Here is a 12,414-nt window from a genome sequence, read left to right as displayed (position 1 = left end):
CCATGGAGCTGGGCTGTCTCCTGCAACCAGGTACAGAGAGGCACAGGGTTCTATGACCTCTGATTGAAGTGGTGCATAGGGCGGATATTGATGACGTGTGAGGAACCGATTGGACTTCTCTGTGTGTGCAAACAGGAAGGGGAGTTGCAGTGAGGGCTGAGGAAGAAGCAGGAAGTGGGAGGCGTTTCCACTTTGGCCTTCCACTATGTTAGATCACTGCCATAACTGTACAGTGATTTATACTAGGGCAAGAACCTTTCACTGCCCTCTGTGAACCTGGGCTGTGTCTCAGTGTGAAAGCAAGCAACCTAGAATGTAAATACAAGTCCACAGAGTTCCTAGCAGATTTCAGAGAAAAAGCTAATTCCTTGAGGCTGTACACATGCTTGCAAATCTCTGGGAGAGTAAAATTCTGACTTTCAAGCTAGGCATGGTGGTGCATGCCTGTAATCCCAGCACTCAGGAGGCTGAGGCAGGAGGATCACTGCAAATTCAAGACCAGCCTGAGCAAGAAAGTGAGCTCCAGGCCAGCCTGAAATACATAGCAAGACACTGTCTCAAAAAGACCTCCCCGCAAAAAAAAATTTAGACTTTTTTCTCAGGAACATCAATCAGCTCTTGGCTGAATGCACAAAGAAAAGATTGTAAGATTTCAAAGTTTTTTGTCCCTTTCTGGTTGCTGTTTACCTTCCATACCAAGAACAATGAAAATAAATATTAATTTTCAATGGAAATCATTTGACTTTGACATTTTGGATGTAGTAGTTTTGAAGTAAAAATAAAGATGGAATTTCAAAATACAGTGTGTATGGGATGATCATGTTCCTCATATGAAAATCTGAAAGGAAAATCATAGAAGCTGATACAGTACTTACGCCATAAAAGGAAATAAATGTAAAATACATTTCATAAGTGTTTCAAACTTTTCATCAGAAGTACAATTTCTATCAAGAAAATAACACTCCAAAACATCATGTTTACTAAAAGACAATACAGTTTATGTTGAAGACATTGTTTTGGGACAGAAAGGACTGAAAAGTAGAACAAAAAATAAATATGCAACATTCTCAATCAATTTTATTGACAACACCAATGGAACTATCTGCTTCTCTGAGTGCATAAGATACTACACAAAAATTTAAGTGCATTTAGTTTACTAATATGATCCAAATGGATTTAGCTTAAGAAAATGAGGATAAGACATAAAATAAAACTTGTCTAAACTTTACAAAGAGAACTGAAAAAGCCACAAAACTTTCAATGGGTGAAACTATATTCAAAGTTGGTTTGTTAACTAATATAAAAAAAATCTGCAGAGGGAACCACGACTCAGGTGGGCCAGCTTGCAGCGTGTGTGAAAGCCTGGGCAGTCGGTGAGGACCAAGGCAGACTTCCTCCCTCCTGGCTGGGCCTCTCACTGTGCAGGTGGACTCTGGACCTCAGAACCAGCTCCACACAGCCAGCGACGCTTTCTTCTGCCTCCCACTGGTGACTACCAAGCCTACACTTCTCAGAACCTCTTTCTTTGTACATAGTGGCAGAGCTTCAGAAGAAAACTGGAGTACTGAGCACAGAGGGGTAACAGCACTTCGTGACTGGTGTGGACAGTTTGGGGTCACCAGTAGATTTTGACAGCAGGAGAGGGAATCATTAAAAAATACCGAAGGCAGGGGCTGTTCACCAAACAGAGCACACCCGATGTCCCTCAAGAAGAGTGGTCAGGAGAGGGAGGGCAGGTAGCAGTGGACAAAGTTCAGTCTCCACGCTCTTCACACGGGAAGTGGACAGGCTTCAATCTGCACTTGAAATGACAGATCCAGGTGGCAACAGACATGGTCATCAGGTGAGCAGGATCGGGATCACCAGCGCCAGGTACTGAGCACCCCACTGAGCAGCAGCATGCACAGGAGCAGCTGCAGAGAGAGACCTCTGGGAGGAGGAGCGGGAGAAGACGTCCTGCACACCACAGGGTCTGCCCTGTACGGCCTCTCTATGTTGGGGGGCAAGGCTGTCATTCCTTGGATCTGGAAAGCAAAGTGAAGAAAATGCCAGTGAGCGTGCAACTGAAGCCCAGGCCACCTCTGCCTCTGCAGGATGTCACGCCAACAAGGACGGGTGTGGAGAGAGGCAGACACTGGGAGACACGGAAAGCCAGGTGCGCAAGGGAGGCGGATGGGAAGGAACTACATACACAGCCTACACAGCTGGCTTCGGGGCTTTAACTTCAAGCTCTGACCCATCCTCTGCCTGCTCCGCCACATGCTTGGTTTCATGATAAATGTATTTCTTCAAGGGGAGCTTGCAGGAATTAGTTTTCAGTCAACCCAAATAATCACCGAACAAATAACCGATGAGTGTGGTGGCTTCAATCTAGATGTCCTCCTAAAGCCTCGCAGGTGGCTCCATCTAGTCTGTGACACTGCTGGGATTGAGGGTGTGATGCTGGGATTGAGGGTGCCCCACCCTGGGCTGCCTGCCCAGAGCAGCTGGATGGCAAGGGACAGAAAGAGGGCTGCGGGGGCTGAGCTCGGCTGGCCTCCCTGCTGTCTGCCTGCCCTGCCAGGCCCGGGCTGCTTCTCCTCTTCGATGACCCCTCCTTGCAGCCAGCTGACTGTGGATTGAAACTCCTAGAAACTGAGCCCAAGTGAATTTTTCTTCCTTTGACTGTGAATGTTGGGTAATTCGTCTCAGCAATGAGAAAAGTAACTAAATCCCTCAGCCATATGGAAAGACGACCCGACCATTGGTGTACAGATGTGTGTCTGATCCTCAGATCTAGGTAAAATATTCTTTATTTAGTCTCTATCAGCGGTGAGAAGGAAGGGGAGCTTACCGACCACTCCGCGTTATCTGTCTTGGAACATCTCACGTTCACGGGCAGGCTCAGGACAAGCTTGTTGAAGGACAGCCCCTCTTTCTTAGTCCATTTAAACTTATTCATTGCATCCATGAAAGAAAGGTTTTTATACTGCTTGGGGCTTTTGATAATGAAAGGCCATGTCCTGAAATTAAATAATCACAGCTGTATTTAGAACAAAAACATCACCTGTTCCTTTTGCTTTAAGCATTTTAAAGTAGGCTTTGTACTCATTTTTCATACATAGGTAACGCTATGTGAAGCACTTGTGAACTCACTAGTGCTTACTAATATATATACATCAAATGAGGAGTCTTCAAGACACGTCCTATGCTATCCTTCACATCTCGTCCCTTCCTTCCCTCCCTCCACACTCTTCCTTCCTTCCTTCCTTCCTTCCTTCCTTCCTTCCTTCCTTCCTTCCTTCCTTCTTTCCTGCGGGGTAAAATGAAGACTGAAACCAGGAGTACTCTCCCAATGAGTTGGATCCCCCTCCTTATGTTTTACATTTTCTTTGGAGACAGGTCTTGCCACGTCATCCTGGCTGGCCCTGAGCTGCAGCACCACCTCAGCCTCCTGCAGTTCTGGCTTGCTCCTGCGTTAGCAGCAGGTGGATATCATCTCTAACAAAATCATGTTGGCCTCAGACAGCTTCCCGAGAGTCTCACAGGCCTAGTTAACCACGTCAGTGAGAAGCACTCATCTCTGGAGAGTCCACGCTAACAGTGGGACAGGGACACGCAGTCGGTTTTTGAGAGACCTGTGACAAGCACAGAACCCAAAGCCATGCACTGGGAAAGCCCAGCCCCTGCTGTCAGTCTGCGTTCACCTTGCCTGAGCGAGAAGACACAGAAGGGTGGAATTTGAGCCAAAGGTCTAAAAATTGTATGGAGAAAAAAAAATCTCTATACCCAATACAATTTTCTCCCACTTTCCACATGTTAAATGTTCAAGAAAGCAAGAAGAAATCACCAAGAATGACTCAACCAGCTTGAACGATGACTCTTTTGATACCTTTCGTTAAAATATAGTATTTAATTTCTGTGCTCGTCAAAAAATTTACATGAGCTAATTCGTGAGTGTTACAGGAAATTATTGTGGGAGACCACTGGGTGTTTGGCTCCACGGCACCCCAAGCAGGAGGTCCAGTAATTTCTAGTAGTTACCAAATGATGATCAACCCACTAGGAAATCAATATTTTAAATATTTAATCTTCACAATTTCTTCATTTATTTTTGTCTTCACTTTTCCTATAGGCATAACCTACTCAGGCACATTGAACATTACTTTTTAAAGTAAATTAGACAAACTTTATTAACTTTTTGGAATTAAGAAGATAAAATCTTTACTACAAAGATTGAAAGTTATTTCTTCTATAATCAAATAAGTGAGAACAGCAGGAAAATATAGGAAAACTCTTATATTCTTCAAAATTAATTTCTTTTTTACTCTAGTTAAAGTTGTTGTACCATCATTGAAATTTATTTAATTTTGGTTGTTTGACACAGGGCCTTGCTTTGTAGTTCAGGCTGACCTTGAACTCCCTGTGTAGCCTAAATTAGTCTTGAACTTGTGGCAATGCAAATGCTTTAGTGCACTGAGTGCTTGGATTGCAGGAGTGTACTGCCATGCCCTGCTTTTCATAGTTTACTTTTAAATACACTGCTTTACACAGATATCTTAAACTAAGTATCATAAATTAAGAGCTTCCCAAAGCAGTTAAACTACAGTTCCCACTACATTAAACACATCCCACCTACCAATGACCTAAAATCTATAACAATTATTAATCAAGTTATGGCTTGTATAGGTACATAATCTAGAATTAGTATAAAATGAAAGCTTGAAAGAAACCTACTAAATTTGCAGACAGTGTCCTTTTTTATTTTAAAAGAGAAAAACAGAAATTCATAACAAGATAATATGAAATTAACAATGGTTAATATGTTGCATATTGCTGTCTTCAAAGTAATTGCTCAGATTACAACATGTAGGCATGCAAAACTGATCTAACAATATAAACACAAATCATTCTTTTCAAAGAACTAAGAGAAATTAGTAAAATAATTATCTTAGATATCTTGTGTGTGTGGATTAGATAGACAGACAGATGGGTAGATAGACAGACAGATAAATGTTTTGTTTTCCCTTCCTTCTTTTCCCCCTTCCCCCATCCCAGTTGTTCTTTCCTTTGGCACAGTTTCTTTCCCCTTCACAATATCTATTGTACCTTTGGGATCTTATTTACTCTTTCAGTTTCTCATACTAGGCCAACAATATGATGTTTATATATGCAAATCTGATTTATTTCACTTATGAGTATTTTCTCTAGGTGCATCAATTTACCTATAAAAGCCTCAAGTTTATCCTTCTTTGTAGCTGTGTAATGCTCCATTGTAAAAAAATTATCACATCTTTTTATTCACTCTGTAGCTGCTAGGCATTTGGGTTGTTTCCAAGATTTAGCTAATACAAATTGTGTTGCTATAAACATGGATGCACATATATCTTTGTGGTATGATGTTTTCAATTCTTCTGGGAAAATACTCAGAAGGGGAATAACTGGGTTGAGGAGGACCTGTAACCCTAGTTTGTTGAAGAATCTCCATAATGACTTCCACAGTGGTTGCACCAGTCTATACTCCCACCAACAGCTAAGAAGGGTTCCTTTTACTTATAGCCTCTCCAGCATTTGTTATTAGTTGTTATTAGTTAGATGGCAGTCATTCTTTCCAGAGTGAGGTTGAATATCAGTGTTTTTTAATTTGCATTTCTCAACTGACCAATGATGTTGGACATTTTTTCATGTGCATTTGCCATTTGTATTTCTTCATCTGAGAAATGTGTATTCACCTCAGATGCCCATTTTTTAATGCAAAGGAACTGAAATTATACTATGAATGTTATATGAACAAAGTGCAATGAAATTGGAAATTAATAGCAAAAGAAACTTCAATAACTCCTTAAACACGTGGAAATTAAAGTGTCTTTTAAAGTGGTCCAACAGTTACAGCTTTTATTTAATAGAAAGTAATTTAAAAGCAAATTTTAAAACTTATTTAATATTTTCAAACCTTAGCATTATTGGACATTTCAAATATTATGTTAATATTTCCAGATATTATATATTTGGAAATAAAAGGGATCTATTTTGAAAAGAGAAAATCAATTTTATAACAGAAAAACACTGAAGGTGGGGTGGTGCCGCTAATCAGTCTGCAACTACCTGAACCACCACATGGTGGCGCTCGGAGCTTGAGCGCTGGGTTGAGGTGGGCGAACAGCAGCCTGCACTTCCCATGTAAGCCTTCTGCACAGGTGAAGAGTGGCCCTTCCCGAGATTGCACAGCACAAAGAGAAAAACGAACTGCAACCACATATGTCAACCTTTACTGCTGACAGGCAGAAAAGGGTAAACGCCTTGGCTGCTTAAGTGTAGGAGATAGTGTCTGAGCCTGGAGGCCCCCAGGATGTCTGTGCCTCCCTGAGCTGGCTTCTCTGTCGTGTGTTTCTTGTCTCTTTTCCACCCCTGCTGACTGTTTCCGGGATCCCAGCCTATAATGTTACTATAGCAATACGCGTTCCCCTTGTCATCTCTAACCTGCCCAGCTGGTCTAGTACCACACTGCCAGATAAACTACTGGAGAACAGAGAAAAATGTTATTTGGCTATCACTGTACAGTGGGTCCTCGGTTCACAAACTTAATTCTTTTCATGATACTGGTCAGAAACTGAATGGATGAGAACTGAACCAAATTCAGTGACTAGGTTCAACGTTGACCTTATGAGGAAATTTGGTTCAGTTTTCAGCCTATTCGGTTGTCGACCCGAATTGCGGAAAGAACTGGTTCAAAACAAAATGAGTTACTGTTGTGGTTTAATATTTATTGATAGGCAATTTTCCTTTGTAAATCCAATCTAAGTTCCAAAATAAGTTTTTTTTGAGTAGCAGCAAAATTTCTTCTGCACACAGTGAAGTACATAAGTTTTAATTTTCCAGCAAAAACACAGCAGTTTATATTTGAAATTCAGTCCGATCAATGAAAATTTTAAAACTTTAATGATTTTTAAAATCATGAAAATTTTAAAATTTTAATGATTTTTAAAATCAGCCTCCTGCATAAATTGAAAAGCAGATAGAGGAACTAATCTGTGTTTACAGTTTTTACCTGAGCCTCTGAAAATCCCTGTCCTGTTTTAAAAGTTTTGCTGCTGAGTCTTTCTTGAGAATAGAGGGAGAGAGGGAGAGAGACGGAAGGTCTCACAGGAAACAGTGTCCCAGCATGTTTAGCTGAATGACTAACATCACAGATTCTCCGTCTAGCAAACAACCATGTGATCAAAGGTAGTAAAATTTTAAAAATGTATTAACAGACTTTTATTTCTGGCTATGTTGGAATAGCTGATATCAGCTTACTACCGAAAATTTTTTTTAAAATGTGGAACATTTAGTTTTGGACACTGGAAACACCCAGCAAAAGCAGCAGAAAATGCAGGTGCCCTAAAGGCAGGGAATGGAGTGTGCCAGCGCTGCTCATCCCAGCTTCCTCCCGCAGCCACTTCTGCACCTGGTGAGGAGGTGTGGTTTCCATGGCAGTCACAGCAAGGGGACGAATATCAGTGCTAAGGAGTCCACAGAGACAGAAAGCTCTTTCCCACATATGAATAAAGAGCCCTACATCTGAACTGAGTAAGGAGCCAACTGAATTTAGGATAAACTTCCACAAGACTGAGCAAAGAATAGCTGTGTGATTCTAAACTCAGAGCTGGCAGACATTCAGAATCCAACAAGCCGGTGTGAAATGTTTTCACTGAGTCACAGGCACGTAGCAGGAGACTCAGGGTGGGTCAAGGGTAAGCTACCTAAGCCCTAAGCGTCCTTTTAGACTCCAACTAACTGCAAGTTTTAAATAAATAAAAACAGTCTAATATTGATCAACATAAAATCTACAAAGTCCAGTATCTGTGTTTGGTCAAAAGTTACTGGATACATGAAAACCTAGATAAAACATAAGCCTTAGCCGGGAAAGATCAGTGAATGCTCCAAAACCTAGAACTGACAGAATTAGCATGAAAGAGCATTAAAACATTAAAAAAAACTAACAAAATATGTGCAGACACTTCATCAAAAACTATGGAACACTGCTGAAAGAAAACAGCTCCAGGGAAGTGGAGATACACCCTCCACTTATAGAATAGGCGACTCAGTGTTGCTAAGCAGGCTGTTTTTTCAAACTGATGTAGAGATCTAGCATGATCCTGTCAAACCTCAGCAAATTTTTGAAAACACTGACAAGCTAACTTAAATACCCATGTGAAAGTGAAAAGAACTAGACTATCAAACTTGTTAGGGATAAAAAGGATGACAAAGTTCAGAGTATTCCGTGTTCTCTTATTTTGAAACTTCCCATGAAACACTAACAGGTGAGGATGCTTTAAATCTGTATCTATATCCATGAAGCAGGGATATATCCTATCCAGAGAGTCCCTCTTTGCTCAAATAACTTGCCAACAAATATCCAAAGGAATCGAGAGGAATGAAGGAGTCTTCTTGCTTGAAAACTTAGCGATTCGCTCAAAAGGAAAAAAACCACCACCTCAGTCTTACATGGGAAATGTATTCCAAGTGAATTACCCATCTAAAGCAAAAGGTAAAAGTGTAAACTAGTTAGAAGGGGAAAAGAGGTCCTTTTCACAATCTTTAGTAGGTACAAAACACATCAAAAAACGATGAAAATGGACTTCTACCCACAGAGCAAAAAATGAAAACCAACCTATAAACATGCATCTAACGAAAGATTAGCATCGCAGGTAAAAGAGTCCTTCAAATAGAGCGAACCAGTGTGGTTCACTAAGAAAACAGGTGGCCAGCCGAGCAAGACCTGGAAAGCTGAACAGGAGGTTTATAAGGAGAAGGACATGTGCACACATGCAGAGGCGGCAGCTCCCAGCCCTGGTCAGCAGAGCTGCGCCCTCGCCAGTGGGACCAGCGCCCTTCTGAGGGTCCTCAAGGGCACTCACATCCCTCCCCCACCAGCTGGGTGCAGGGCAGGGCTCGGATTTCGACCTCAGTTCCACGCCAGTGAGAGGTCAGGAAATCACACAGGCCGAGATGCTTCAACTGCAGCCCGCATGGCCTGAGAGGCCCCTCCTAACAGGGTGGCCTCAGAGCGCAAACCGCACTGCCTTGTCTTTCAGCTGCTCCTCAAAGCCCCACGCTGTGGTTCCAGGGGCATCAGAGTCCAAGTCCAGACTGCAGGAGCGGCTTTCCTGAGACTCCGCTCGCTGCTGGCCAGCAGTCTCCGACTTCTGTCAGGTTCATCCTAACTGAAGGATGGAGACTGGAAATGTTCCTAATGTCTTTCAGCTGATAAACAGATAAATAAATTATGGTGAAGCCATGTGGTGGAATATTACTCTGCAAGAAAAATGAATCAGTTGCTGATAACTCCCCCAGCATAGACCAATCTCACAAATATGCCGAGAAAAATAAAATAGTTAAACACAAAATGTTCATACTAATTCCACTGACACAAAATTTAGAAAGGACACACACAGTGCTATAAAGCAGATCTTCAGTTTCCTGGGGCTTTGACTGCAAAATGGGATTTTCTCCAGAGACATAGAAGAGACTTGGGGGGGGGGTGACAGAAATACTCCACACCTTGCTTGTGAGGGAGTCAGACAGGTGTACACATGTGATAAAACTTTCTAACAGTGTACTCCAAATAGGTGCAGTCTGTAGGCTATGCCTTAAGAAATCTGACTGGAGAACTCAAACAGAAAATGTAAGAGCACATCACCCAGCGCACCTGACAGGGAAAGCAGGGCAGGAGCGTAAGCCTCTTTCAGCCCTCGTAGTGTGGGAAGAGCACGGCAGCCGGAGCTCCCTGCTAAGGAAGACGCTCACTCGGGTGTGAGGCCTGGAGCTGACAGGATGCAGCGCAGGTCCCTCACGGGCAGCGACTCAGCCCTCGGCAGACAGGGAGCTCCCTGTCACAGAGGACGGCCCTCGAGTCACACAGAGGACGCAGCCCACCCCTCACACATGGCCCCTTACTCTCAGAGTGGAAGGACACGTGTAGGTAAAATAAGTCACTCAAACCTCCAATTCTGGTGTGAAAGAAAGGAAACTGCACTCAGATATGTTCAGAAGAAGTTCTGGGCAGAAGTAGCTCAGCAAACACAAGAACCGAGACAATGCAGAGAAACAAAGTCAAAATAAAAGTGTATGATGTTGTTTGTACAGGTACAGAAAACCTGAGTCTAGAACAAAACACAGGAGAACTACGCTAGAGAGAATTCTGGCAGGGATTTCATGCTTTTAGCTTATCTAGTAAGATGAGTCCAGTAAAATAGGAGCTCAGATGTAAGATCAAACAATAGAATGAGCTGAAAAGAGCTATCACAGCGTAAAGAAAACAAATTTAAGATAAATTTTGCATCAAGTGAACTAGAAAAACATTTTCAAAGAGTGCTTAAGAAATATTCCAAATAGATTAGAAACAATATTACAGATATGATAGATGAAAATTTCTCTGCCGTGAAAACAGTGAATACACAGACTGAAAGAACACTGCGTTTCATTAAAGTACGATTCAGATGCGTGACTCTTAAGGCAGTCACTTAAGTACTCATGAGTCCTGAAAGCAAAGGAAAAGTTCTCTTTTATCCAGAGAAATCACCCACCAGAAAGAACACAAGACCCCAAAAAGTGCAGAAACACTTAAACATAGAAGGCTTTGGGGGCATAAAGCACCCAGAAGCCCTTTCTGATTAAGTAATTTGAGGATAAAATCATGATTCAGACAAAAATCTCAGAAATGTAGATATCATATTAACATTAGAAGTTATCATCAAAACTATTTAAATACATATGTAAGTTACATTACTACCGTGTAATGTAAATGGTGGCTTCAGAGTTAAACATAAAAATTAAAACTCTGGTAAATACAAGAACTATAATATAAACAGTTTGCATTTAGTGGTGTGGAAAGCAGTAGTGTTCGCCTCTTTCATGGTCTAACACTGAAACTTTTAAAGCTCCAATACTTTATGTCCCTCCCAGCCTGAGATTTCCTTTATAAAATCTTAATTTTTTGTTAAAACAATACTTAATTGAATTTCAGAATGTTCACTTTTACTTTAGTTCCTCTACTGGGGAATAAATGACAACAAAATTAAAATTCATTGTTTTTGTTTAAAACTGCACAAGTTATATATTATTTAATCTATTTGTCTTATACATTGCCAAGAACAAGCTATACAAATGCGATAAGATGCTACTGTCTCTATTTTTTATTAATCCATTCTCTAAATTCCAAGATTATTACAGAATATTTAAAATGTGGTATCTAATGAATCATGATCTTTTTTTTTTTGTCTTTTTTTGGGGCAGGGTCTCAGCATGCAATGCAGGCTGGCCTTGTGCTCAATTTGTAGTCCAGGCTGATCTGGAACCTTGCAACAATTCTCCTGCCTCAGCCTCAGAATCAACATTTAAAAGCACAAAATAGAATGTTCCAGGATGTATGCTATATGATACTTCTTTTCAGAGCTGTATCCTAAAAACCTAGCAAACTTAGAAAGTACATAACCCGTTTCTCTCTGATGTTCTAGCCGAGACCTCATTGGTTTGGCCTTCACCATTATATGTCACTGTGATGAAGATTCACTATTATTTATGTCACTATATTTGAAAGTCTGATTTAAAGGGTAAACATGTTATTTTAAAATAGAGACCCTTTTTTATCCCCATAAATTTAGCCATGAAGTTGAATGATGTTTTCCTGAGCAATGACAGTTCAGAACTCTATGAAGCAATTCTCTGTCTCTCCAGCTCTCCAAGCTCAATTTCAGAATTTCCTGGGGAGACCAAAGTCAGGGTCACCACACAGCTCGCAGGGAAATGAAAGAGGTTTCGTGAGACGCCACCCACAGACTGAGTTAGCCATAGGATGCATTTCATGTATTTTGTAAGCTTGTAAAAGTGAACTGAATGTCTGCCTGCTTTTAAACGTTCTATCCAATAAACTCAGGATTGGTGAGAATTTCTATCCTAAATGAAAAAATATTCTAAGGGAAAATAAACTACTTATATCTAAATAAGAAGCAATCTTATGGCAGTACACTGGGACCAGGCCATGGTTTCACCCCCAACAGCATCAACTAAACCCCAAATATTGTAAAATAAGATTATATCCTGGTGCTTTTACGGTGTCATTTTATGTATCATTTTTTATTTATTTTGCTATTTTATTTTTTATGTGAATATTTTGTCCAATTATATCAGCTCCTTTCATTTTGAAAAGTCCTATCAGAACTTTATTCCACATAAATAAACACACAAATGAAAGAAGAGACCAGAATGTGAACTCTAACTTTCCTGTTTATTAGTACTATGTTACACTGCACAGTTTTTAATCTATTGCTGGGACTCCATGTCCTGCTCTCTTAAAATTGTGCAAAACTAAATAAAATCACTCATGTGAAAATCATAGGCTATAAACCCATTTACACAAGCATTTTGTTGTGTATTTTAGTAGATATAGATTTC

At 40.9% G+C, this 12,414-nt stretch overlaps 1 protein-coding gene across 3 annotated transcripts in view; it reads right to left on the bottom strand.

The window, feature by feature from the left end:
• Nucleotides 1-1,051: 1,051 nt before the first annotated feature.
• Nucleotides 1,052-12,414, bottom strand: part of Moxd1 (monooxygenase DBH like 1) — a 79,272-nt gene continuing 67,909 nt past the window's right edge. For all 3 annotated transcript variants that reach the window (XM_063233480.1, XM_063233479.1, XM_003468463.5), the window contains exons 11-12: nucleotides 2,834-3,002; nucleotides 1,052-2,024 (exon numbers count right to left, since the gene is read on the bottom strand). In XM_063233480.1, the coding sequence (XP_063089550.1) occupies nucleotides 1,860-2,024; nucleotides 2,834-3,002 (334 nt within the window). In that variant the 3' untranslated portion in view covers nucleotides 1,052-1,859. The remainder of the gene's footprint in view (nucleotides 2,025-2,833; nucleotides 3,003-12,414) is intronic.

Source organism: Cavia porcellus, unplaced genomic scaffold, assembly GCF_034190915.1.
Source record: "Cavia porcellus strain 051 isolate PalLab524CR breed Dunkin Hartley unplaced genomic scaffold, mCavPor4.1 scaffold_22, whole genome shotgun sequence".
In the NCBI taxonomy this organism is placed as follows: domain Eukaryota; kingdom Metazoa; phylum Chordata; class Mammalia; order Rodentia; family Caviidae; genus Cavia; species Cavia porcellus.
The sequence above is the reverse complement of the archived record's forward strand: the minus strand, read 5'-3'. Positions and strand labels throughout refer to the sequence as shown.